This window comes from Castor canadensis, chromosome 18 (genome assembly GCF_047511655.1).
Source record: "Castor canadensis chromosome 18, mCasCan1.hap1v2, whole genome shotgun sequence".
NCBI classification, from domain to species: Eukaryota; Metazoa; Chordata; class Mammalia; order Rodentia; family Castoridae; genus Castor; species Castor canadensis.
The window spans coordinates 27,861,590-27,888,920 of record NC_133403.1 but is presented as its reverse complement, the minus strand read 5'-3'; the positions used below and the strand labels follow the sequence as shown (position 1 = coordinate 27,888,920).

The following is a 27,331-nucleotide window of genomic DNA, read 5'->3' as shown; positions in this document are numbered from 1 at the left end:
AGGTGCTAAAGAAAGGCACACATAGCCCATCAGGAGTTGGCGTTCGATCCCTTGCTGTCATAGCAGATGTTTCCAGCTGCTGTTATTAGAGATGATTGGCAGGCTCTGGGCCCGAGAGATTGCCTTCCCCTTACCGGAGGGCAGGAGGCAGCCGGGTAGCTCTCTAACCTAACTGCGGGCTGCATTTCTGGCCTAAACCCAGACATTGGCGCGCTCACAGCTCATGGGGAACCTGACAGGCAATTGTATTATGAAAGCTGACATGCTGAATGAACCCCTTTAACTATATTCTTTACCTGTCTCTTTGTGTTAAAGGGGGAGCAAGCGAAGAAGGGAGGGGACCGAGGCAGGAGGGGATGGCAGGTGGAATAAAATATCAGGCGGTTTCATGTGCGGAGCCGATGTAGACGGTACAACAAGAAAGGGTTGCACAGAACAAATCTCTATTGTTCCCTGTCATCTTTAAATGAGTGTCAAAGTAGGCAGGGGGCCTTTGACCGTTAACCGCACAATTTAGCTGGCCTGTTGTGTGCTGCGGGTCCCACCTCCTTGGAGTTTCTCAGATTAGGAAAGCAGGCCCCAGCCCCTTATAAATGGGCCATCTCTTGTTCTTTGTGTCTGGACTGCTCAGTGTGAAATCCACAGTGACGTTAAATGTTTTCTAATGAATAATTACTGAAAGGAAATGGAGGGCTATGTGTGTAATGGATTGTAGCCATTAAAATGTTTTATTTTGCACACAAAAATGTTGTCCTTCACAAGCACCGTGATTGTTGCAAGAAGGCTTTTGTGCTGCGCCTGTTTCAATGGATTATCTGCGAGGGCTTCCATCCCAAATGGAAATCAAAGGCGCCTTTGGCAAACGAATGGTTTTCAAGATGGCAGCCATGAAACACATTTAGTATTTAAAGTTGTGAAGTTTAAAGAAATGTTTGAACTCAGAAGATTTTCTCACTTACTTTCCCCCCTTTTGATTTGGGAAAGTGAAGGGGTTCCCCCACCCCCCGACCTCTGTCCTGTTCTAGCGGCTGGACCATCAGCCTTTACAAGACTCCTGGAACCTATTTCTTAGAAACAATCGAAAGATCCCAGGAATGACACTTTCTTTTGGCTATACTTAATTTTTTTTTCTGGATCTGTGTGTATAAATAGGAGAGTACAAGAAATTTCAAGTGGTACCTTGCTGGGAACTTATTAAGAAATTCTCATGGAGTTTATTGGGGAAACTATTTGAGTGGCTACTCTATGTCTTTTTTTTTTTTTTTAATTCAATGTCTTTCTAAATACTGAGACACGTGGGTTTGTGCACCAGCTCTACTTGGTTTATAACATGAATTTGGGGAGTTTCTGGTGCCTCATGAATCCGAGTAGAGTTGTGAATGTCAGAGTTTTGCTGTTTTGTTGTTAATCAATCAGACAACTATCATAACCAGAGTCTAGTCTAGTCTCTTCTCTCTCTCTCTCTCTCTCTCTCTGTCTTTCTCTCTCTTCACTGATGTTGGGGTATCTGCAGGCAAGGCTAGCTGTGGTTGGTTTTCTGATACTTGTAGGTTAAACTTTTGTGAAATGTATACAGAATTTTTGTAACTCCTTGTCCATCTGCCTTCATGGGACAGAGGGTAGGTACCCACCCTCTTGGAGGATGTGTGGATTGGAGCCCAATACACTTAAAGTATTTTCCCCCATGAAAATAATCATATTGAAGTACTATATAGAAAAAAACATGCATTTCTTCTTTATGAATTAGAGATATTGACAGAAATAGGTGTTGGTGGCAAGATGGTACCTGAAAGCCTTCTCGGTCTATACGCTTCAGACAAGAGAAATCACAGAAATTGAACCAAAAACTTCCCCCTTGTGAAAGTATAGCAGACTAATGGCAGATGGTCCCCTAACAGGTGAACACAGCTTCTATCAAGCCTTGTTCTTTTGGCTTTGCTGACAAATGAAAATTCTGGAACTCTAATTTCCTGATAAAACAAGGCTTCTCACCTTCTTGGCTTCCCAAGCACAATTTTATATAAAAGAAGAGAAAGATGAAATAGTGGCATTCCCACCCAGACGGATATCCCATACACTTTCCTTTGAGTGGGGATACTGTAGAGTTAGGACATGCAGTTTTTAAAGGCTTTTCCTTGTGGTGTATAACTGTGAAATACACAAAATAACTGGGCAGCTTACTGTACTCTTATGACGTCTATGTTATGTAACCTCTGTGTGGGTCAAGGTGCAGAGTTTCCTAACTGCCCCCATAAGCCCCTCATAGGTCTCAGCCATTCACCTTCCTCATAGTCACTAAAGACAGCCACTATTTGATTTTTCATGACTTGTTTCGAATCATTTGCCAAGTATTGACAATACGTATGTGTGTGCTTGTCTCTGTGTGTGTGCACACATACACATCTTTTTAAAAATCCGAACAGTTTACAGAGATGCTAACTGGTATGGAACTAGGCCTAGCTCTGTCTTACCTGGTATCAAGAAAAAGAATCCCATGAGTTGGTCCTGTTATGCATAAGGAGATGAGAGGAAGACAGAATTGAATCAATAATAGAAAAGGTGACATTTGGACACAGCAAAAATTGCCACAGAGACATGGAACTACGGGCATCCTTGGTAACTCTTTTGGGTTGAAGTGGATTTATTTCTGTTTAAATTTGGGAAGAGAAAGCAGACTTCCAACAGCATTTATTGCTCAGCCACTCACAGGCTTACTAATTCTACCAGTCAAAATGAGCCATTTTTTCATGAACTACGAGTCACCAGATAATTGCGGGGGAGTGTGGCCGTGAGTTTTGCGTCCTTTGTTATTTTGTCTGGGGAGAAAAGGGAGTTCTGTGGGCTGTGAGATTTACTCAAAAGACATAGCCTTGTATCCGACCTTATGATCTCACAATAGGAGTTCTAGTTTGAGCCAAAAAATAGTATCTTTTTTTCCAGAATTTAAATTTTATTATTAAAAAATTCTATCCTTGAGCTGGGAGGATTGCTATGTGGCCGAGCACTTGCCTAGCATGCTCTGCAAATAATACTACTAATTTAGTCCTTTATATTTTATTTTATAAGGGAGAAAAAGTTCAATCTTTCCCTCACTCATTGTAGGGTTCATGGCAGAGAGCCCTCCAGCAGAAGACAGATTAACAAGAGAAAATGCATGCAAACTTGTGTAATGTTAGTTTTATATGACATGGGAGCCTTCAGAAACAGGGTGCCCCCAAACAAGGAGAATTAAACTTTTACTCTCAGCTTTGATGAGGAGTGGACAGTGTATAGGAGAATGACTGGACAAAGAAGGTGTGCCTTACCGTACGTTCTACCTCCTTATCTATGGGAGGTGAATGCCAGAAACAACTGTGGCTAGTACTGAACACATATGCCTCATGCTTTCTCCTATTCATACCTATGACAAGGTTTAACTTATTAATAAAGCATAGTAAGAGATTAACAATAATAATAGCAAATAATAACTCTCCCAGGCTCACCAGTCCCCAATGGTGGACACTGAGTTAGTTCTCCTCCAAACTGATGTGTCAGCAATGGCCAACTCTGTTCTTTGCACCGCTCTCTTGGAGCTCTGCATTCCTGGAGACAAGGATCCAAAGTCTACTGTGTGCTACCCCTTCCCTTGGCTAGGTCTTGTTGGATGGTCCCACCTGAAAAAGAAGGCACTGTGGAGGAAGTCAGAAGAAGAAATTTGGATGCTGGGAGAAGGGGTGGCAAAACAGATCTCTGGCACTATAATAGGAACATAATAAAAGTTTGGGACCTGGAGTGTGACAGGTCAGTGGGGAAAGCAGACAGACACTAGGCTGGGAGCATATGACTCTGCTTGTAAAACTCCATGCAGTCCAGTTTGTGTCGTACCTGGGCCTCCTGTACTGTGGGCTCTACAGATGCAGGATCAAACAGCTATGCATCAAAAATATTTGAAAAAGATTGCATCTGTACTGGACAGGTACAGACTTGTTTCTTGGCATTATTTCCTAAACAAGATAGTACAACAACTGTTTGCATAATACTTATGTTAGGTATTATAAACACTCTCAAAGTGATTTAAAGTATAAACAGAAGCTGTAATTAGGTTCTGTGCAAATGCAGTAGAATTTTATATAGTTTAAGCATCTGTGGATTTTGGTACCCAGGGCCTCACACATGTAAGCAGGTGCTCGGCCTCTGAGATGCACCCCAACTCTGCATATATTTTGTAATCATGTACACCTTTGCATCCTGCTGCCCTCCTCCAGCAGGGAGAAACACTGGTACATAACCTTTACAAACACTCTTTAATATTTGTGTTTTCTATCCGGGGTATAACGCACTCACTATTGTTGTAAATCTTGTTATAAATTTAAGGTGACTCACTTTAGGTGACACCATGGAAATACGTATGCTCTTTACACATGACGATGTTACCTTCCAAAGAGACAAGCAAAATCTCCAACTCTGTGGCTGTTGAGAATCACAAAGTCCCGTCACACTGGTGCTAGGGAGGCTCTAGGGGAGCCTGTGTTTTCACGTTTGTCGGGATGAGAGCAGGAGCCGTTTTTGTGATACTTGCTGCTAAGCCAGCCCTCCAGCCGTGCTTGGACCCACCAGCTCCTCTCTGTAAACACCACCTGCTGGCTCTTCACAGAGGAGACCCAGTTACAAGGGAGAGGATGCTAGTGAGTAACGATGGGCTGTGATACTGAGAGCTGAAAAGCAATTTACCTCTCTGTAGACAGAAGAATGGACATTTTTCTGGCTTGTTCACTGAGATAGACCAAGCAAGCACATAGAACAGGGCCCAGCACATAAAAGGAGCTTGAAAAATGTATGGCAAATAATTGAAGGTCATAAATCATAGCTACCTGGGGCAGGTATGGTAGTATATACCTGTAATCCCAGCTACTCAGAGGTGGAGGCAAGAAGATCAAAAGTTGGAGGCCAGCCCTGGTAAAGGTACAAGACCCTGTCTCAAAACCAAAATCGAAACAGAAGTACTGGGAATGCAGCTCAAGTGGTAGGGAAAAGTAGAGGAAGGGGAGTGAATGGGAAAAAAGGGAGAGGAGAAGTGGGGGGGTTAAGAAAGAGTAATGGAGTAAATTTGATCAATGTACATTATATACTTGTATGCCCTTGTACATTACCATACAATTAATTTATGCTAATAAAAAGGTTTTAAAATTTAAAAAGTGGCTCAAGTGGTAGAGCCCTTTCCTTCCTAACAAGCTCGAGGCCCTGGGTTCGATTCCCAGTGCTGTGCAAAACAAAAAACAATAATATGTTATTAAAAAAGAATAAGGTCGTTTGAATGATGAAATATACTACAGCCTTCTTCCAGGATATTCTGTATCCTTGTTCTTCTGATAAAATATGCTATATGCTTGTTGCTTAAGTTAGAAAAAAGCAGGATGGAGACCCTGTACTACAGGGAGAGTATGCTCTGTGAGGTACAGAATGGCGGGTTATTATTTTAAAAAACAAGATACAGTATGCAGTGAATCTGTCTGTAGAAATACAAACCCCAAATCATATCTGTGCATAAATTGTCAGGAAGGCTCCACACTGGACATTAGTGAATGTTGGGGAAGCAACTGAGGTTTAAAGAAATAAGGGAAGCTTTTGCTGTTCATTTCTTTTTGGACTGGTTGACATTTTTAAATGATATGGATATCAGTGATGTTAATATTTTAGTCTCTCTCTCTTTTACACACACACCATGCTGCAAGGAGTATGGCCAGATCTAACGGGAACCAAGAAGTTACCAGGTAGTTAGCATCTGCAGGGCTTTCTTCTTGACTTTCTGTCCTGGGACTGCAAATTGATGTATCTGCATACACCTAGGCTGCCATTGCTCCAGCCCCAGGTCTTCTCCATGCCTAGGTGGATTAAGCCTCAGAGCTCCCAATCCAGACTTCTGGGCTAGATTCCAGCCCACCCAGATAGGTCCATCCTCCTCCCCAACTGAGGCCCAGAAAGTGATGGGCTCAGATCTACAGGTGACTGGCTCCCCTTGCCCCTCACACAGGAGTGAGAAGGGGACAGTTTCCCCCTTAGGTGGTGAGGCAGTTCCTGGCACATGTATGATGCCAAGGTTCAGAGGAGACAGTGACCATGGCCAAAGTCACACAGCTACTTAGCAGTGGATTGTTCTAACTCCTGAGCCTTTTCCACAGCCTCCCCTGTCCCTTAACTGCTGTGTTTCTATGTCACAAAGTGAGCAAAGTACCATCCACCTGCTGAGCTCTCATGGGCATGACATAAGACAGATATTTGCAAAGTGTCCAGTTACCGCACGTGCACGCTATAAAAAAGTCAGCAAATAGAAAGGACTATTACCCACTTTAGCAAGGCGTCTGTGGCTCATGCCTATAATCCTAGCTACCCGGGAATCAGAGATGGGGACTGAGGTTCAAAGCCAGCCTGGGGAAATATTTCATGAGGCCTTAGCTCAAAAGTGCCCAACTCAAAAGAAGGGCTGGTGGAGTGGCTCAAATGGTAGGGCACCTGCCTAGCAGCGTGAGGCCCTGAGTTCAAACACCAGTACTGGCAAAAAAAAAAAAAAAAAAAGAAAGAAAGAAAGGACTGCTACTCATTTTACTATTACCTTTTATGGGCAAGGGGATATATTGGGGTAAGTCAGTGTTGATTTGGTTTCTTTCTGCTGTGGTCTCTCTCAGAGTAGGGATTTTTGCTAGAATCTTCCTCTTTGAATTCTCTAGATTGTTTCAAATCTATACAAGGCAAAGAATTACAAAGAAATGTAAATCACCTATTTGATAAAACTTGAGCTAGAGGCTGCAGACACAAAGAACAGGATTTAACCTTGAGGGGCTTTTAGAAGAGTCTGCCCATGAGCAAGAAACTGAGTAGTGAGGCTGCAGTGCTTTTGTGCAGGTGTAAACCAAAGAATACATGAAAATACAATAACGAAACTGCTAAAATTGCCTTAAAAAGCGGGGAGGGGAGACTAGAAAGAGAATAGAGAGCTGAATTTGATCAAAGCACATTACATGCATGTATGGAAATATCACAATGAAACCCCTCTGTACTATTAATATATGCTAATAAAAAATAAGGATAAAAAAGAAGCAAATAGGCTGCATATGGTGGTTTACACCTGTCATCCCAGCACTCAGTAGACTGAGGCAGGAAGATTGAGTTCTAGACCACTCTGGGTTGCACTGAGATCCTGTCTCAACAAAACAAAACAAAAAGGGAATTCAATAAAAGGTTAGCTATCTCATCCTTGTTAATCTACATCTTAAAAAAACAAAGGCTGCAGAGATACAGAATGGTAGGGAGAATTACTTACTTTATAAAATCTTTGAACAGGTTAAAAGATTTAGAAAGTACAAGCAAGTGCACAGTAAAAGTTAGGCCTCATTTCCAGCGTATGGTCACAAGCCTCACCTAAAGATTTCCAAAAACCTAAACAGCAAATCAGTGTGTTTTAGCAGCGTCTCCCTTCTAAGTGGGGTTGAGTCAATGTTCCTTCTTCATCTGCTACACGTTGGTGTTTTGTCTTCTGTGAATTGTCATTTACATCCTTTGTTTTTGGTGACTGGCATGTGGGGATTTATTATTTATGGAAGCTATCCCATATTAAGGAAAGTAGTCATTCCGGTGGGATGTGAGTGCAAAAGTATTTTTCCAAAATTGTCCTTTTGTGGCCGTGTCAGATTTGAACTCAGGGCCTCACATTTGCTAGGCAGGGACTCTACCATTTGAGCCACACCCTCAGCCCGAGTTTTGTTATTTGACTCTGTGATGCTTCCTCCTGGCAGAAATATTTTCTATGTGCTTGACTTGATCAAGCTGTTCTTTTAAGGTTTCTGAATTTTGTATTCTACTTAGAAAGGCATTTTTTGCTTCATTTTCTTCTAGTGCTTTTCCTTTCCTTTATAGTTCCTTTTTTTTTAATGTTTTATTTTTAGATACTGCTAGACTTTGTTTTGGTGCAAAGTAGCCAACTTTTTTTTTTTTTTTTTTTTGGTAAAGAACTACCTGATGTCTCACCATTAATTTTGATTTTGGGGATGGGGAGGGGTTTGAGGGTTTGGAAGTACTGGGATTTGAACTCAGGGCCTCATGCTTGCTCTACCATTTGACCCTGTCTGCCAGCCTCACCATTAATTTTGAAAGTTAGGTTTTAAAAGGTATAATTTATATATAGTAAAATTCATCCTTTTAGATGAATGTTCTCAAGTTTTCTCAATTATTTAATGCCATTATTGGATAATTCGTGTTCATACATAAATTTGAAATACTACTTTAATCGTTTCATAAATCCTCCTACATGTTTGGGACAAGCTCTCCCTTTTTTAGACAGGATCTTGCGATGTGACCCATGCTGGCCTTGACCTTGCAATCCTGCTGTCTCAGTCTCCCAAGTGCTGGGATTAAGACGTGCCTTTTTACAATTTCCGGAAATGTGTGATTTTTCACTCTTGATCTAGAAATATGGCAAGTGTTATTTACGAGTTGATTTCCTAATAGTTAATTCTAGAATAATCCTTTATCCGCATTGCTGGAGTTGAACCTAGGACCTCCCACATGCTGATTTAGCCCTCTCTCACTGAGCCACATCCCAACTTTTCTTACTTTCAGATGGGTTTCCCTAAATTGCCCAGGCTAGCCTCAAACTTCCAATCCTCCTGCCTCTGCCTCACAAGGGATTGGAATTACAGGGGTGAAGCACCATTCCCAGCTAACCTTCTTATTAATAGGATTTGCTGACACTGAATTCCTGGAACAAATGCCACTTGGTCATTCTTATTTGTGAAAGACATGAAGCTGAAAGAAATGCAAATCAAAACCACACTAAGATTCCACCCTGTTAGAATAGCTGTCATCAAAAACACTACCAACAACAGGTGTTGCGAGGATGTGGGGAAAAAGGAACCGTTGTACACTGCTGGTGGGAATGCAAACTAGTACAACCACTCTGGAAAACAATATGGAGGCTTCTTAAAAAACTAAACATAGATCTGCCATATGATCCAGCAATCCCACTCTTGGGGATATGCCCAAAGGAATGTGACTCACGTTACTCCAGAGGCACCTGCACCCCCATGTATATTGCAGCACTATTCACAATAGCCAAGTTATGGAAACAGCCAAAATGCCCCACTACTGACGAATGGATTAAGAAAATGTGGTATTTATACACAATGGAATTTTATGCAGCCATGAAGAAGAATGAAATCTTACCATTCGCAAGTAAATGAATGGAACTGGAAAACATCATCTTAAGTGAAGTTAGTCAGGCTCAGAAGGCCACAAATCACATGTTCTCCCTCATGTGTGGATTATAGACCTAAAACAAATGCAGTAATATTACTGGGTCACACACTAAGGGGAGAACACATACAAGAGGAACAGGAATAGGTAGGAAACCCAAAACATGAAAGTGTTTGATGTCCCCACTGCAGAGGAGCTAATACAGTAATCTTACAGTGACAGAGGTCAATATGGGAAGGTGACTGGGAGCTAGTGAAGAGGTCAGGTAGAGATGAATCAATTTGGGTTATAACACACATGTGGATGGAAGCAATGCTAGGAATCTCTCTGTATAGCTATCCTTATCTCAACTAGCAAAAACGCTTTGTCTTTCTTATTATTGCTTATGTCTTCTCTTCAACAAAATTGGAGAAAAGGGCAGAACAGGTTCTGCCTGGAACCAAGGGGGGTGGAGGAAGAAGGAGGGGTTGGGGGAGGGGGGAGAGATGGCCCAAACAAAGTATGCACATATGAATAAATGAATAATAAAAAAGAAGACATGAAGCACCATCACTGATTTTCTTTGCATTTTCACCACCTGTGCATCCTCAAATACTATATTGATTGATTTTTCTTGCTTGAAGCCTTTGTTAAACTAGAACCAAATGTCTACATGATGTAAATCGTGTGTATCTACATGACTTGCTTTCTTTGGTGTCCAAAGTCTATGCTGAGCATAAAAGTGACCGATCCACTTTCACGGCGGTGCAAAGCGTCAGGCTGCATTAAACATGTCTGCTGACGCTTCCCGTTCTCATTTGGCTTCCCTTCCCATCTCTTGCAGGATTTTTAGGTACCGTTTAGACTGTGGTCAAAAGAGTTTGTTGCAGAAGGTTTTAATTTCAGTCAACATCACCCACATGGCAAGTTATTTAACTTGTCCATATCTCAGTTTCCCATCTGCAAAGTGGAGAGTGGATCTCGAGTACTTATTATCTCACAGGTTGTTGAAAGGTTTCAGATTTGTTCATATAGGAAAAGCATTTGGGGCAGAGCCTGGGTGCCTGAAGCGCTGTATAACTGCTGTGGTGTCACCGGACCATTATTCTATCACTGGCCACAGCTGGGATTGTCGGTTTTTGAGTCGATGCAAGGATACTGCTGGTGTGTGTGGTTCCACCACACGCAAGCAAGAGGAAATCACACTCTGCTGGGTTACAGAGTGCCTGCACTTTCACTAGGCTGTGCTGATGGCTTTCCACAGTAATTGTAGCATTTCCATCCCGTCTACACAGTGGGCAACAAAAGAGTGCCAGGGGATCTGTTGTTCTACGTCCTTGCCTGTCTTGTTAGGCTTTTGAAATTTTTGCCAATTTGGCAAGAATGAAACTATACCTCACTGGCATATTGGTTTATGTATTTAATATTTGTGTTGTCCATTGGATCCTTCTATAAAATTCCTATTTTAATTTGCCCACTTTTTTTAACTTGATGGTACTGGAGATTGACTTTAGGGCCTCACACAAGTGCTCGACCACTTGAGCCACCACCCCAGCCCTCTGCTTTAGTTATGCTTATGCTTTTGCCTGGGCCAGCCTTGGACTTTGATCTTCCTACCTCTGCCTCCCAAGTACCTGGGGTTATAGGCATGCACCATCTCACTCAGCTCACTTTTTTGCTCAGGTTGGCCTTGAACCTTGACCCTCCTAGCTCCACCTCTTGAGTAGCTGGGATTACAGACATGTACCCCCATGCCTACTCCTTCATTTGCCTACTTTCAGACTAAGCTGGTTGATTTTTTTTCTTATTCATTTCTAGAGTCTCTTTACGTATTAGAAATAGCTTTCCTCCAGTCTGTATTTTTTTTCACTTTTTGTATCTTGATAAACAGCATTCTTAATTTTAAAATAGTCACAATATAGAATTTGTGGTGCTATATAGTGATACCATAAATAAATTCTCTTTGTGGTGGATGCTTTTTTGTGTGAATTATGAAGAAATCCTTTCCTATGCCAAAGTCATGAAGAGAACTTCTATAGCTTTTAGTTTTTGTCTTCACCTTCAAATTTCATTTTTGGTAATGGCTTTATTATGTAGCTTTCACATATCGTACAAGCCACCCACTTAAAGCTCAAGGCTTGTAGTGTATTCACAGAGCTGTGAAGCCATCCTCACAGCCAATTTTAGGGTGTCTTCATCATCTTGAAAAGGAACTCTGTACTGTTAGCAGCCACCTCAAACCTCCAAGCACTTGGAAACACTCACCTACTTTTATCTCTATAGATTTCCCTGTTCTGGGTGTTTCATGTGAATAAAATTATGCATGATTAGTCCTTTGTAACAGGATCCTTTTACCTAGCTGATGTTCTCACAGCCCGTCCATTGTAGTCTTATAATTTGAATGAAGTTTGAAAACATCAGCTCCTGGACAACGATCAGGCATCTATATACCACTCACTCCCCCAAACCATGTTATTCTGACACAAATTCCAGACACAATGTCACTTCTGTATTTCAGTATTTACCTCCAAGGGATTAAAGAACGTTTTAAGGGCTGGCAGAATGGTTCAAGTGGTAGAGTGTCTGCTTAGCAAGTGTGAGGCATTGAGTTCAAACCCCAGTACCACCAAAAAACCCCCCACAAAACATAGCCATGATGTCATTATCACACAAATTAATAATAACTCCTTAATATAATTCATTGTTAAGCCACTGCTCAAATTTTCCAGATTGTATGAAAATTTAATCCATTTGATGGATTCATTTGAATCAGGATCCATATGAAATTCACATTTGTGACAGTTGATAGCTGTCTTTCTTTCCTTTTTAAAAATGATATCCAGAGCGTGGGATATAGCTCAGCATATCACATGCTTAACATGTACAAGGTGGTAGATGTGACCTCTGGCACCACACACTCACACACACAAATGCACACATTGTGATTATTGGTAACTCTTTCATATTTTGTTTTTAAATAATAGCTTTATCAAGGTCTAATCCAAACACCAAACAGTCCATCTACTCAAGTGTACAAATCATCGGTGTTTAGTTTATTCATAGCATTGTGAAATCCTCCCCACATCAGGGATATCTCTGTATTTCTCTTGGATATAAACCTAAGAGTGGAACCACCGAGTCATAGGGTAACTCTGTTTACACTTTAGAAGAACTGCCCGACTGTTTTCCAAAGTGTACTTGGTTATATTTGAAAGAGAAATAATTTTGGCAGTTCTAACACTTTTTGGCAGTATTGGGGTTTGAACTCAGGGCTTCCCACTTTCTAGGCAGGAACTCTAACACTTGAGCCACTCCACCAGCCCTCTAACATTTTTAAATGGGTGTTTACAGGAGGAAGAAAGGAATAGGGTGGGAAGGACATGCATGGCAGCTAGTTCCTTAAGTATGTCTTATTTTGTGTTTCGGATCCATTAAATATTTTACATAATTATAAAACAAAATTAATTTTAAAAATCCGTTCTCCCAAGTAAACAGTAAAATGAGAAAAATGAACCCAACTGTGTGTCTAGTTGCTACCACAGCCACAGAGAGATCAAATACTTCAAGGGAACTTAAAAGCACAGCAACGTGTCCATACTCAGTGAGTTATGCCCCGAGGACAAAGAGTTCGTAAAAATCCCACCTGTTTTCAGTAATCGTGTTGGTGATAAAGTGGATGTTATTTTGAGACTGTTGTGTGTAGTGTGGAATAAAGCCAGTGAAAACCTGCTTGGGTTGTTGAACTGGAATTTTTGAGACAAAGGGGAAGAGATATAAAAAAAAATAAGGTCATGTGCAAAACCCTTATTTATTGAATTGATAGAATCATAATAAACTCATGGTATGTTTTAATAAACGATTGTGTGGTCTCTCTATTGAGAGCCTGGAAATACGGAGCCTCCCAGGCGCAAGGAGCGCCCCTAGTGTCTGATTGTGGTATCTACCATCTTCCTAATGACAGAAACCAGAATTTATCAGAGAAACTGCAGATTCAAAGTTGTAAAATATGCCCGTGATAACTTGCTAATTGAAGTATAATATAATCATGTGTGAAATATCACAGCAGACACCATTCTAGTACAAATACACACTTTATAAAATGAAGACAGCTGGATGCCGGTGGCTCACTTCTGTAATCCTAGCTACTTAGGAGGCTGAGAAGGATCGAGGTTTGAGGCCAACCTGGGCAAATAGTTCGAGAGGCCCCCATCTCCAAAATAACTAGAGCAAAATGGACTGGAGGCATGGGGCAAGTGGTAGATCACCTGCTTTGTGAGTGCAAAGCCCTGAGTTTGAACCCCAATTCTACAAAGAAAAAGGATAAGGATGTAAAACAGGTCCTATTCAGGTATGGGTTCTAGTGGGAGGAGGGAGGCGGACAGAGAGGGTGAAGGAGAACAGATATGGTCCATGCACTTTGTATACTTGTATGATTGTAGAACAATGACACCTGTTGAGATTGTTTAAAAGGGGGAGGAGAGAGAATGAGGGGAAAGGTGAATCTACAAGGTACATTGTAAGTATATGGGGAAACATCACAGTGAACCCCTTTGTGCAGCTAATATGTGCTCCTAAAGGTGTTTTTTTTTTAATGAACTTGAGGGCCCCCTACAGGTTCCCAGTTGTCAAACATGAGAGGTTTGAGCTTCGCTAAGGATAATGATTGCTATCAATTGAAACACATCAAATAAACTTAAAGTCATAAACTTGGAGCAATATTAAGGGGTTGGTGTCACCTTTGAAGGATGCTATGACACCAGCACCCTACTCTGAAACCCACAAATCAAGCACTTGCACTGTCTTTTCCTACAAACTCTACCATGGAGGTTGGAGGGACAAATAGTTGACAAGGACAGTTTCTTTCCATAGAAAGTTTCTACCTGACAAATGAAGGAGGGATAGAACTGAAATATCACCATTTTATAATGTCCTAAGAAAATGTGGGTTTGAGCAGTGTGCATCAGGGAGCCCTGACATCTTGAAGAGATGGTCCCCCTTGGGTGTCTTCTGCCAAAGTGTTAGTAATTGCTGAGGCTAGATGACGGCGATGTGGGGAGTCGTCATACTATTCTGCTCATTTTGTATTTATTTGAAATTTTCCATAATAAAATTTTTTAAAAAACAGAATGCCTATGATTTGCCAAAATAAATCAATCCCATATCAGATCATAACTTTAAATCAAACTACCAATTTGTTGGAAATGCAGGAGAAAGAGAAATATATTAAATGACTCTATCAGAATGTAATCAACACAATCCAGAATGTGGATTGGTCAAATTGCCCAATTTCTTCCCCAAATAAATTGCAAGAAACAAAGAGAAGGGGCACCTGTAGAACAAAAGAGACTTGAGAGAGACATTGGCTAAAATGTGACAAGTGAACCTTGTTTGGGACCTGATTTGAGTGAACCAATTGTAAAAGATATCATATGAAATAGAGTTGGGGGGGCGGTATTCTTGCTTCATTTTGGCTAGTGTAGGGAGACATCTGGTGGCCATTCTGTTTTTAAAAAAACTTTATTATGGAAAATTTCAAATAAATACAAAATAAGCAGAATACCATGCTATTCTCCCCACATCCCCGTCATCTAGCCTCAGCAATTACTAACATTTTGCCATTCCATTTTCACTCACCCCTCCCAACACTTGATTATTTTCATGGTTCTTTCTAATAAAAATTCATAAAATTTACACATACTGTGATGCACAAAATTTTAACAATGTATCTTGGCAAATAGACACACGGTAACTCACAGCTCCATCAACAGAAAGAAAGTTTCCATCACTTCAAAAATGTCCCTTCCCTCACATCCCCTGAGCCAAGCAACAATTGTTATGATTTTGCACCGCAGATTAGCTTTGCAAACGCACTCGCACAGTACGCGCTCCTTTGTGTCAGGGTTCTTTCACTCAGCACAATGTCGGTGAGTCATCCATGCTACTTTCTCTTGTATTGCTGTGCTCCTTCTTTTGTACAGATGGACCATATCCATTCTCCGGTTGATGGCTGTTTGGATTGTTTCCAGTTTGGAGCCATTATGAATACCGTTGAGCAGAGTTGAACGTCATGTTCAAGTCTTTTTGTGGACATCTGTTTACATTTCTCTTGTGTAAATACTTAGGGGTGGAATTGCTGGATCAAAGGCTGGAGACATGGTTAACTTCATTAGAAACTGCCAGATCTTTTTTTTTTTTTTTTTAATGGAAAGGCCTTGGCCAGCCATGACTGTGGCTTTTAATCAGCTCCACGTCTTCACCAGTATTTGGCATCATCAGCCTTTTTAACTTGACCGTTTCTGGTGTTATCTTAATTTGCATTTCCCTGATGGCAAATCACATTGGGCATTTTTGTATTTGTTTATTAACTATTTATTTATCTTTCCTTATAAAATGTCCACACAAGTCTTTTGCCCAGTTTTGATTGGATCTGTCTTTATTATTGAACCATGGTATCTTTTATTCCAGATACAAATCCTTTGCAGCTATACTTTGTAAATGTTTTGTGAATATCAGTGTCTTCTGATGAGAAGTTTTATATTTGATGAAGTGTAGGTTCTTTCTTGGGGGGAGCTGAGGACTTGGATCAAGTCCTACTTAGTAAGTACAAGGCCTTTACATCAAACCCCAGCACCACTAATACATGCATTTCTTAATTCTTTCTTTGTCTTTAATAATTATTTTTTCCCTGTGTCTTGTCTAAGAACATTTTGCCTTCCTCTGATTGCGAAGATTTTTTTTTTTGTTTCTGTCTAGTAGCTTTACGGATTTGACGTTTACATTTAGGTCTAAGATTCACCTCAAGTGTACATATGTATGTACATTCTATATATACATGACATATCTTTATATACATTATATGTGGATATAAATATATACATACAGTGTGAGGCAGGGACTAAAATGTAAAATTTTGCTTATAGATATCTAGCTGCTCCTGCACCGCTGTTGAAAAGGTTTTCCATTTCTGCACTGAATTGTTTTGGTACTTTTGTCAAAACTTGATTGACAGTCTTGATCACTTAAAGTTAAGAAGTTGAGTCCTCTAGCTTTGTCTTTTCAAGGTTCTTTGGGCCATTCTATCTGTATGTGGTGTCAATTTGTTGCCTCCCAGATCCGCATTCACCCTTCAGTACCTGCTCTGCAGCAATGAAAGCTGGATTCACACGTTTCTCCTGAAGTGGTATGGTATTAACTCTTGTCACTGGAGAGGCATCATAATAGCAGGGGTGTCACTTCCTGGTTTCCTTTGTCACGTCTGGGGTTTTCTTGGGTTTGACTATAGAATGGTACACAGGCAGGACATGCCCTGTGTGCTGACAAATCCTTGACAACTTCACAGCCTGACCAATAGCCTGGTGACTTCTTTGCCACAGCCATCCCAACCCAGAAATCACTCACTCCAGGCCTCAACTCTGCAGGGCAACCCACTCCAGATGCACACCCTCCCTCCGGCCTCAGCTACCTGAGCTCTGCAGAGTTTGTTTCCATGACCCTCCATGACTTCTCACCTGGTATTGCCCCCAACTCAGAGGAGGGTTGTTCCTGCTGCCTGATGACCATGGACCAGCTCTGGCCCTGGTCTCCTAGTGGGGTTCCTAGTGGATTGTCACCCACCTTCTCCAGTGAGGTCTTACGGCCTCAGGAAGAGATACTCCAAGTTTGTCCTTCTTTGAATAATCCACTGTAACGAGACCCACCATTCCTTTAGGAAATAGGTAGTAACTTTTGCCAATCGTACTTACTTCCTGGGGCCAGGATGACTATTAAATGAGACAATAGAAGTCAAGTCTTTAAAATAGTACCTGACAACATAGATGCTTACTTTCTGTTACCTATTGCTATTTTTTTTTTCTTGGAGGTACTGGAGATTGAACTCAGGGTCTTGCTCTCTCTAGACAGGTACTCTACCACTTGAACCACAATCCCCAGGCCTTTGGCTTTTAGGGTTTTGTTTTTTTTTAAGATAAGCTCTGATGTGTTCACCTTAGCTGGACTTGGACCATGGTCCTTCTACCTCTGCCTCCCAAGTAGCTGGGATTACAGGAGTTCTTCACCATGCCCAGCCCCTCTATTGCTATTTTCATACACATGCATGTGCAGAGTTATGTGTCACTTAATGATAGGGGTATGTTCTGAGGAATATCACTCTGTGAGCATCATAGACCTAGATGGTATAGCCTGCTACACACCTGGACTATCTGGTATGGCCGATTGCTCCTAGACTACACACCAAATAGCATGCTACTGCACTGAATGCTGTCAGTTGTAGCACAATGGTATTTGTGAATCTAAACATCTCTAAACACAGAAAAGGTACACTGAAGATACTAGCAGAAACACGCAGAGTCACATCTCAGCTCTGTCATAATCCTGGCCGTCTACTACCCCAGGGTTTAACATCTGATTACCTCCATGTTCTCGTGTCATAGAAATTTCTAAATGAACACTGCTGAGGAGTGTCCTTTCTCCTGCAGAAAGAAGAAGCGAGGAGGAAACGCATCCATTTGCACATGGAAGGGACACTGACGGCCCGGGACAAGGTCGGGGTGCAGGATTTTGTGCTGCTGGATGCACACACCAGTGAATCTGCCTTTGTGGACAATCTTCGCCAGCGTTTCAGCAAGAACCTCATATATGTAACCCAACCCATTTCTCCACTGCCGTCCTAGTGTTTCGTCCCCTCCCCCTTCACGGCCCTGCTGACTGTGTGCTGTCCCTCTCTTGGGTTAGGGGATGTGTGGAGGACCCTCAGATACACTTTGACCCTTCCTGCCAGGGCCTTTATGGCAGCCTGTGACAGAGACTCAACTCAAACTGGCCTGTGTCACAAAAGGGAATGTACCAATTTAAGAGGGGCGGGACCAACCTAGGGTTCAGATACGCTCTCCATCTCTCTGCTTTTCTTTGTGTCGGTTTCTTCCTCAGGCAGCCTCTCTTTGTTTAATGTCAAGACAGCTGCCTTTGATCAGCTGATGGATGTTGCTACTGAGAAGGCCCCAGGACCTTAGGACTTGCACTGGTCCCAGAGCTGTGCTGGTTAGCTCTGATTGGCTCATCCTGGGTCACATGCCTATCTTTCAAGTAATCTCCATGGCTAGGAATGAGGAATGAGGAATGTTCTGACCGGCCCCTGGAGGGAGGAGGCAGAGCTCCCTTGATGATGAGGGCTGAGAGCTTTGTACTTGGGTTCCTTCAAGTACAAAGGGGTCAGGATGCCAGGCGGAAAAAATCTTAACCCCATCACGTTCCTTAGATCTTCAAGGATAAGACCAGTTCTCATGATGATCTTGAGATCCAGTGGTGGCCAATTTTTATCAAATTCTCCACTTCTCATCACACCCTGATTTGATTGGGCCAATCAAATTCCAGACATATTCCTCTTCTGTAAATTTTATACTATCTTTGCATGTATCATGGTACTGAACTTTTTGAGGTTGTATGGTTGTATTAACTTTTACTGTCAGACCAGTTTAAAAAATATTTGTGTTAGCTGGACATAGTGATAAATGTCCACTTGGGAGGCCTAGGCAGCCTAGGCTACTTATTACCTTGTCTCAAAAAAACAAAAACAGAAAGAATTATATTATAGCTATTTTGCTTGCAATAGTCTCTGACTTAAATCTCTATATAGAAACCAAGCTATTTCTTTTTCTTTCTTTCTTTTTTTTTTTTTTTGTGGTACTGAGGTCTGAACTCAGGGCCTACACCTTGAGCCACTCCACCAACCCTTTTTTCTGTGAAGGTTTTTTTTCGAGATAGGGTCTTGAGAACTATTTGCCTGGGCTGACTTTGAACCGTGATCCTCCTGATCTCTGCCTCCTGATAGCTAGCGGCACCTGGCTCAAGCTATTTCTTAAAGTATATATTCCATAGCCTAACCTTCAGAATTATCACTCTTAATTGTACAAATAGAGAAGTCACACTAATTCAGTATAAGCAAAGCATATATAGCATGGTATGAAGCTGAGGTGGGGTAAGAGGAGTATCAAAACTATGCTAAAAGTTTTCAATTTGAAACAATAAATTTCAGGACCATGTTTCCACTGACTGAAGGAATACAGAATTTTAGTCTTGACAAAAAGCATTGTCTTGCTTCCATTTCTTTATTTGATTTTGTACTGGACCTTGGAAACACTGAAACTATTTTAGCGGAGTCCTGGTGTCTAATCCTATAGTCTTTGGGCTTTAGAATCTCCAGTATTTAAAACAACAAACTCAGAATCTTTAAGTGCCAGATGTGTTTTCAAAGGAGCTCAAGCATTTGGTTTTTCTGTATAAGATCTTAGAGCTCTATTTATAATCGTATTCCCAGAGGTCTTTTGTTAGTGGTTATACTGCAAATATGTGTACCTTAGATCGAGTCAAAGGTTGAACTATAGACAGGTAAGTGCTAGTGTGGGTGGATTTTGCCCTGTTGTAGAAGACTGGTAGGAAAAGTCACTCTGCATATTTACCCTGTAGCCAGAGAGACATTAGCAAAGTATGAATCAGATCCTGGTTTCTCCTGTTAAAGCCATCCATCCGTGGGACTGTTTAGGTCACCTTCTTCCTTTCAGTAGCGGAGGGCAATGTCTCCATCATCTACTGCATTTGGAATAAAACCCCAATTCCTCCTGGCAAGTGGAACCTGCTCCTTTTTAAACATCCTCTGTCTTCTCCCTCCTCCCTTCTCTCATGGGCTTCAGCCACACTGGCTCCAGGGCAGACAGCTTGCCTGCCTGTCTCTTTAACCTGAAACACCTTCCACCTACTTTTTCACAACTAGCTCTTCATCCTGTTCTCACTTAGCTATCTTCTTATTAAGGAAGGCTTAGCCAACTAGCTAATGAAGTCTTCCTTACTCATCTCCCTTTGTACAACTTTCTCAAAACAGGCCCTTCTTTGCAGCTGCCTTGGCCCCTTGGCTGTCCGTCTTCTCACCTTCTCCCCCTGCAAGCTCTTTGACAGCAGAGACCACACCTGTGTTATTTGCTGTGTCTCAGCCCCACACTGACCCAACACACATGCATCATAGTGTGTGACAGTCTTCTGTGCCCAGAGATCTTCACTCGTGCTGTGGTCCATTCCTCTAGACCTACATTGGGACGCTCCTTGTGTCTGTGAATCCATACCAGGAGCTTGGGATCTACACTGTGAGCCAGATGGAACTCTACCAAGGGGTCAATTTCTTTGAACTGCCACCTCATGTGTAAGTAGCTTCCATTGGGTGGTCACTAGGTACAGTTTTCTTTTTTTTTTTTCCCCCTTTGGCAGCACTGGGGTTTGAACTCAGAGCCTCATGCTTGCTAGGCAAGCACTCTTACCACTTGAGCCACTCCACCAGCTATTTTTTTATTTTCCAACCATCCCTCCCTTCTTCCTAGCCACCTATCCATCTATCCTCCCCTCCGTCCACCCATCCATCCATGCACCCATCCACCCATCTATCCATCCATCCACCCATCCATCCATCCATCCATCCACCCATCCATCCATCCACCCGTCCATCCACCCATCCACCCACCCATCCATCCATCTATCCATTAATCCACCCATCCATCCATCTATCCATTCATCCACCCATCCATCCATCCATCCATCCATCCACCCATCCATCCATCCATCCATCCATCTATCCATTCATCCACCCATCCATCCATCCATTCATCCACCCATCCATCCATCTATCCATTCATCCACCCATCCATCCATCCATCCATCCACCCATCCACCCATCCATCCATCCACCCATCCACCCATCCATCCATCCACCCATCCACCCATCCACCCATCCATCCATCAATCCAAATCCTTGCATGTTCGCTAGGTTCTGCTTCTTTCTGCATGTTCATTAACATGTCGATGCATATTCAATAAGCTGATACCTTCTTGTGAAGTAAGTGAAAGTAGAAGAAAATGTCACTAAGTCATTTTGGAATCTAAAATAGACAAGAGGTAAAATGTGTGTAACTGCTTAGAAATCTGTGTGACTAAAGAGGTGTCTTCTCTGGGTGGTGGGTTTCTCTAGTGCCACCTGCTGGTGTCTGAGTGTCATGGCTGCTAGGAAGAATGCCCACTGTTAGAATCTTACCTGAGCAATTTCCTGCCTGGTCTGTACTCTGCAGACTTTGCTGAATTTCTATCTTCTCCATGGTTGACACCTGAGCTACTGTTTAGATTCTCCCTTCCTGAATAAAAGGAATACAAATAGGTAAAGAAACTGTCAAAATATCCCTATTTGCAGACGACATGATCCTATACCTTAAAGACCCAAAAAACTCTACTCAGAAGCTTCTAGACATCATCAATAGCTATAGCAAGGTAGCAGGATATAAAATCAACATAGAAAAATCATTAGCATTTCTATACACTAACAATGAGCAAACGGAAAAAGAATGTATGAAAACAATTCCATTTACAATAGCCTCAAAAAAAATCAAATACATAGGTGTAAACCTAACGAAAGATGTGAAAGACCTCTACAAGGAAAACTATACACTTCTGAAGAAAGAGATTGAGGAAGACTATAGAAAGTGGAGAGATCTCCCATGCTCATGGATTGGTAGAATCAACATAGTAAAAATGTCGATACTCCCCAAAGTAATCTACATGTTTAATGCAATTCCCATCAAAATTCCAATGACATTCATTAAAGAGATTGAAAAATCTGCTGTGAAATTTATATGGAAACACAAGAGGCCACGAATAGCCAAGGCAATACTCAGTCAAAAGAACAATGCAGGAGGTATCACGATACCCGACTTCAAACTATATTACAAAGCAATAACAATAAAAACAGCATGGTACTGGCACAAAAACAGACATGAAGACCAGTGGAGCAGAATAGAGGATCCAGATATGAAGCCACACAACTATAAGCAACTTATCTTTGACAAAGGAGCTAAAAATATACTATGGAGAAATAGCATCCTCTTCAACAAAAACTGCTGGGAAAGCTGGTTAGCAGTCTGCAAAAAACTGAAACTAGATCCATGTATATCACCCTATACCAAGATTAACTCAAAATGGATCAAGGATCTTAATATCAGACCCCAAACTCTTAAGTTGATACAAGAAAGAGTAGGAAATACTCTGGAGTTAGTAGGTATAGGTAAGAACTTTCTCAACGAAACCCCAGCAGCACAGCAACTAAGAGATAGCATAGATAAATGGGACCTCATAAAACTAAAAAGCTTCTGTTCATCAAAAGAAATGGTCTCTAAACTGAAGAGAACACCCACAGAGTGGGAGAAAATATTTGCCAACTATACATCAGACAAAGGACTGATAACCAGAATATACAGGGAACTTAAAAAACTAAATTCTCCCAAAACTAATGAACCAATAAAGAAATGGGCAAGTGAACTAAACAGAACTTTCTCCAAAGAAGAAATTCAAATGGCCAAAAACACATGAAAAAATGCTCACCATCTCTAGCAATAAAGGAAATGCAAATTAAAACCATGCTAAGATTCCACCTCACCCCTGTTAGAATAGCCATCATCAGCAACACCACTAACAACAGGTGTTGGCGAGGATGCGGGGAAAAAGGAACCCTCTTACACTGTTGGTGGGAATGTAGACTAGTGCAACCACTCTGGAAAAAAATTTGGAGGCTACTTAAAAAGCTGGACATCGATCTACCATTTGATCCAGGAATACCACTCTTGGGGATATACCCAAAAGACTGTTACTCCAGAGGCACCTGCACATCCATGTTTATTGCGGCACTATTCACAATAGCCAAGTTATGGAAACAGCCAAGGTGCCCCACCACCGACAAATGGATTAAGAAAATGTGGTATCTATACACAATGGAATTCTATGCAGCCATGAAGAAGAATGAAATGTTATCATTCGCTGGTAAATGGATGGAATTGGAGAACTTCATTCTGAGTGAGGTTAGCCTAGCCCAAAAGACCAAAAATCGTATGTTCTCCCTCATATGTGGACATTAGATCAAGGGCAAACACAACAATGGGATTGGACTTTGAGCACATGATAAAAGCGAGAGCACACAAGGGAGGGGTGAGGATAGGTAAGACACCTAAAAAACTAGCTAGCATTTGTTGCCCTTAACGCAGAGAAACTAAAGCAGATACCTTAAAAGCAACTGAGGCCAATAGGAAAAGGGGACCAGGAACTAGAGAAAAGGTGAGATCAAAAAGAATTAACCTAGAAGGTAACACCCACGCACAGGAACTCAATGTGAGTCAATGCCCTGTATAGCTATCCTTATCTCAACCAGCAAAAACCCTTGTTCCTTCCTATTATTGCTTATACTCTCTCTACAACAAAATTAGAAATAAGGGCAAAATAGTTTCTGCTGGGTATTGAGGGGGGTGGGGGGAGAGGGAGGGGGTGGGGTGGGGGGAGAGGGAGGGGCGGAGTGGGTGGTAAGGGAGGGGTTGGGGGCAGGGGGGGTGAAATGACCCAAGCCTTGTATGCACATATGAATAAAAAAAAAAAAAAGATTCTCCCTTCCTTTGTGTTGGAGACTCAGCTATTCCAGGCATTATAAAACCTTTCCATAGCCCTTTCACCACTGAATCCTGAAATTTCCAGCTCTTGGGAGAGCTTTGGTTCCTAATCTTAGAGAAAAAACCCTAATAGTAGTTTTACCTCTTGCCCTAGTGGCACCACAGAAGTTTTTACTCTCTCTGGTTTCCTTCCTCTACATTCTTAATGCTCTAGATTTTGAGGGAAAGAGAAAGCACGAGATTTGATCATATTTGTTTAGTTATTTAACACTTAGACAAGATGCTGTTTCTACCTACAGTTGATACACGGTTTCTTGGGGAAATGTAGAGGGATTAAAAAAATTAATTTGATGGAGCTAAGCATGGAGCTTAGTGGTCGAGCACATGCTTATCATGCACTAGACCTTGGTTTAAGAAAATAAATAAATTAGGTAAATTGTGAAAAAGATTTCCTTTCCACTCAAGTTCTTCACTTTAACCCTTGTGTTATTTGAGTTCTAATATCTAGTCTGTAGGTTTGCTATCTATCTGAGCTCAGTGTCCTTGTACCTACATCTGATGTGGCTTCCTAGAGGCAGGGTACTTTGTCTTTCCACACTGGGAGATGTCAGGCCAAGGGAAGCTGCACTAAGGCCAGTCTGTTTCTGCCCACTCCTCAGCTATGCCATCGCTGACAATGCTTACCGTACGATGTGCTCCGAGCTGAACAACCACTTCATCCTCATTTCTGGAGAGAGCGGAGCAGGGAAAACAGAGGCCTCCAAGAAGATCCTCCAGTACTTTGCAGTGACCTGCCCAATGACTGGGTCACTGCAAATCGCCCGTGACAGGCTGCTGCTCTCCACCCCAGTGCTTGAGGTAAGCCATCCCTAAGGACACATCTTCCAGGAGGTCATGAAAGAAGGAGAATCTGCTGCCCGGAAGAACAGTCAGAATGGGCAGGTCACCACTGAAAAAAGGGAGTTCACAAGTAGTGTTTTGGTTAAGGGCGTGACCTTGACATAAGTCTGGTTCTAATCCAGTGTGGCCAAGTACCAGCCAGCTTCAGCAAGTCGCTTCTAACCCCAGAGTCTGTATTCCCATCTGCAGAATGGTTCTGCTCATGGTACCTGACTCTTAAGCCATTCTGAGGATTAAGCAAGATAAATGCACAAAACCACATAGCAGAATTAGTAAACACCAAAGAACTACCTTATTATTTTTTTCTTTTAATTGAAATAATTTTGTTATCTTCTGTCTACTTTTGCAGTTCACTGACTTGCTAACTGATCTTGCACAGTCGTTTTCTCCTGCGTTTTTGGTGCTGTTTCTGTAAAAGATGTTTATGGTTAGGTGTGCATGGTGATGCACGCCTGTTATCCCAAGTACTTGAGGCAGGAGGACCAAGAGTTCAAAACTATCCTGGGGTACATAAAAATCAAAATTTTATGGTTGAAGGAATTTCCCAGCAGACCCTTTGGGCTGAACAATTTGGTATGAGAAGGGGTTGGGTGACTGGAACTTCTAAAAGAGCAGGGGCCTAGGGCCCCTGGTACCACTCATTAGGCCACTTGTAATAGTCCTACAGTAAGTTCTAGGGAGAAAGTCTTTTTCCCTGCTTTTCCCTGAGTCTAAGTCTGGCATTTGGCCTGAAGTCCTCTGTAGCTAGCAACTCCTTCTTAGAAAATAAAGTATGGCTTTCCTCCCTGGCTCCCCACTTACTCTCCCGTTTTCATAATAATCGTGTTTTTTGGAGTCAGGAATCTTACAACCATGGTGAACTTAAATGACAGTGAGTGACACTTTGTATTCCAAGGCTTTTGGAAATGCCAAGACCCTCCAGAATGACAACTCCAGCAGATTTGGAAAATACATGGACATACAGTTCGACTTTCAGGTACACCGAAACTCCTATTACAGGCTAATGAGGACCCCTTATTGGGCTAGGATAGAACCCAACCCAAGGAATTTACGGTGGGAAGGGCATTTATCGACTCAAACAGTTGAAAATCCAGGGTTGATGCTAATTTTGGGATATGCAAACAAAGACCCCATTTTATACCTCCTAGATGGGCAAGAATTAAGAAGTCTAAGAACAGCAGTTGTGGGTGAGGTCCTGGATTGTTAGCAATTCTTACACATTGCTGACAGGTGTATATACATCAGTGCAACCCATTTGAAGGTGGATTGCTTTCCACCTGGCTTGCAGCAGTGCTATGAAACCATGCAAGGAAGCTAACATCACATAACCTAAAGCAGCCATTCCCATCCCGAGGTGTCCCCAAGGACGTCTGAGCACATGCACAGCAACTCTGCTGTGCTTTGGTGCTCACCAAAGTCAGGGAGAACCACGTGTCTGGAGAGGGCTCAGTGTCCACTGGCAAGGGAATGGTTGCCGTGTGGCGTGTGCACAGAGAGGATACAGCAGTGCCAGCAAAGAGCTAGAGCCTCACGTGCACGGTGGGCCTTGGGAACTGTGTGCCAAAGTGATGCCACTTTTTATAAGCTTGAAAACAGATCAGAAGTAAACAATATGCCTACCTGTGTGTCAGGGACCAGCAAACTTTGTCAGAGACAGACAGTAGACACTACAAGCTTTGGGAGTCATGCAGCCTCTTTCTCAACTACCCATCTCTGTGGCAGCACATAAAAGAGTGGCTGTGGTTGTGTGACAATCAGAATTTTAATGGGTCACATGGGAAGGCAAAGTTCTGAAGGACAACACATGTTCCAAGTGGCAAGGCCTAAGGGCTGGAGAAGTCCCTCTGCAGATGGAGCATAGCCATGGAAACAGGCTGGCTCAGGGTCTCCAGAGGCCCGGATGTGAGCCTCGGTGGCCTGTGCAGAGATTTGGAGAGACGTTTAGGCTGGAGGTGTGGCTCCAGTGGTAGAGCATCTGCTTGCAAGGGCAAAGCCCTGAGTTCAAACCCCAGTCCCACTACAAAAAACAAAAATGCCTGGAGAGACGTTTAATGGCTCTGCATATTTTAAAACTTTTATCAAAGTTTAATACATACACTGAAAAGCACATAAGTCGTAAGGACAGTTAGTGATTTTTTTACATATATGGATCTACATGTGTAACCACCACTCAGGTCAGGATATAAAAATTTCTAGCATCCAGAAGGTTCTCCGACCATATCCCCCTTCCTAGAGGTCACCACTATCTTGACCTCTATAATCACAAATTCATGTTGCTGGTTCTTGAACTTCAATTAAATGGAATTATACGGAATGGTCTCATTTTTATCTGGCTTTTGTCACTCACCGTTCTGTCAATGGCTTTGTCCTTGCTGTTGCACGTAGGAGCTGTGCATTGTAACTGGGTCATTTTGGGGGTGCTATTGCAGATAGTGCTGAACACCCTCGCTCATGTCTTTTGGTGGATGCAGGCACTCATTTCTGTAGAGGACACAACCACAGGTGGGGTTGCAGAGTGACTGACTGACAGCCAGCCATGTTGTGATGATTACCGGTGGCTCCCCTTGCTGCACCCTGCTGCTGTTTGTATTGTTAGTTCTTTTAGTTTTACAAGTTCTGGCAAGCTATGATAGTTTTTCACTATGGTTTCGGTTAGTATTTCCCTGAAAATTAATGAGGTTTTGCTTAACGGCCACTTTTTCACCCATTTTTAATTGGGCTTTCTGCACTTTCTTATTGGTTTGCATTCTATATATGTTCTAGAATAA

General features: G+C 42.1%; 1 protein-coding gene across 1 annotated transcript in view; it reads left to right on the top strand.

The window, feature by feature from the left end:
* The window catches only part of Myo1h (myosin IH), a 73,227-nt gene that overhangs the window by 11,811 nt on the left and 34,085 nt on the right, over window positions 1-27,331 (top strand). Inside the window, exons 2-5 of the mRNA XM_020169985.2 lie at window positions 17,679-17,840; window positions 20,277-20,392; window positions 24,323-24,521; window positions 25,459-25,539. Coding sequence (XP_020025574.2) covers window positions 17,679-17,840; window positions 20,277-20,392; window positions 24,323-24,521; window positions 25,459-25,539 — 558 coding nt within the window. The remainder of the gene's footprint in view (window positions 1-17,678; window positions 17,841-20,276; window positions 20,393-24,322; window positions 24,522-25,458; window positions 25,540-27,331) is intronic.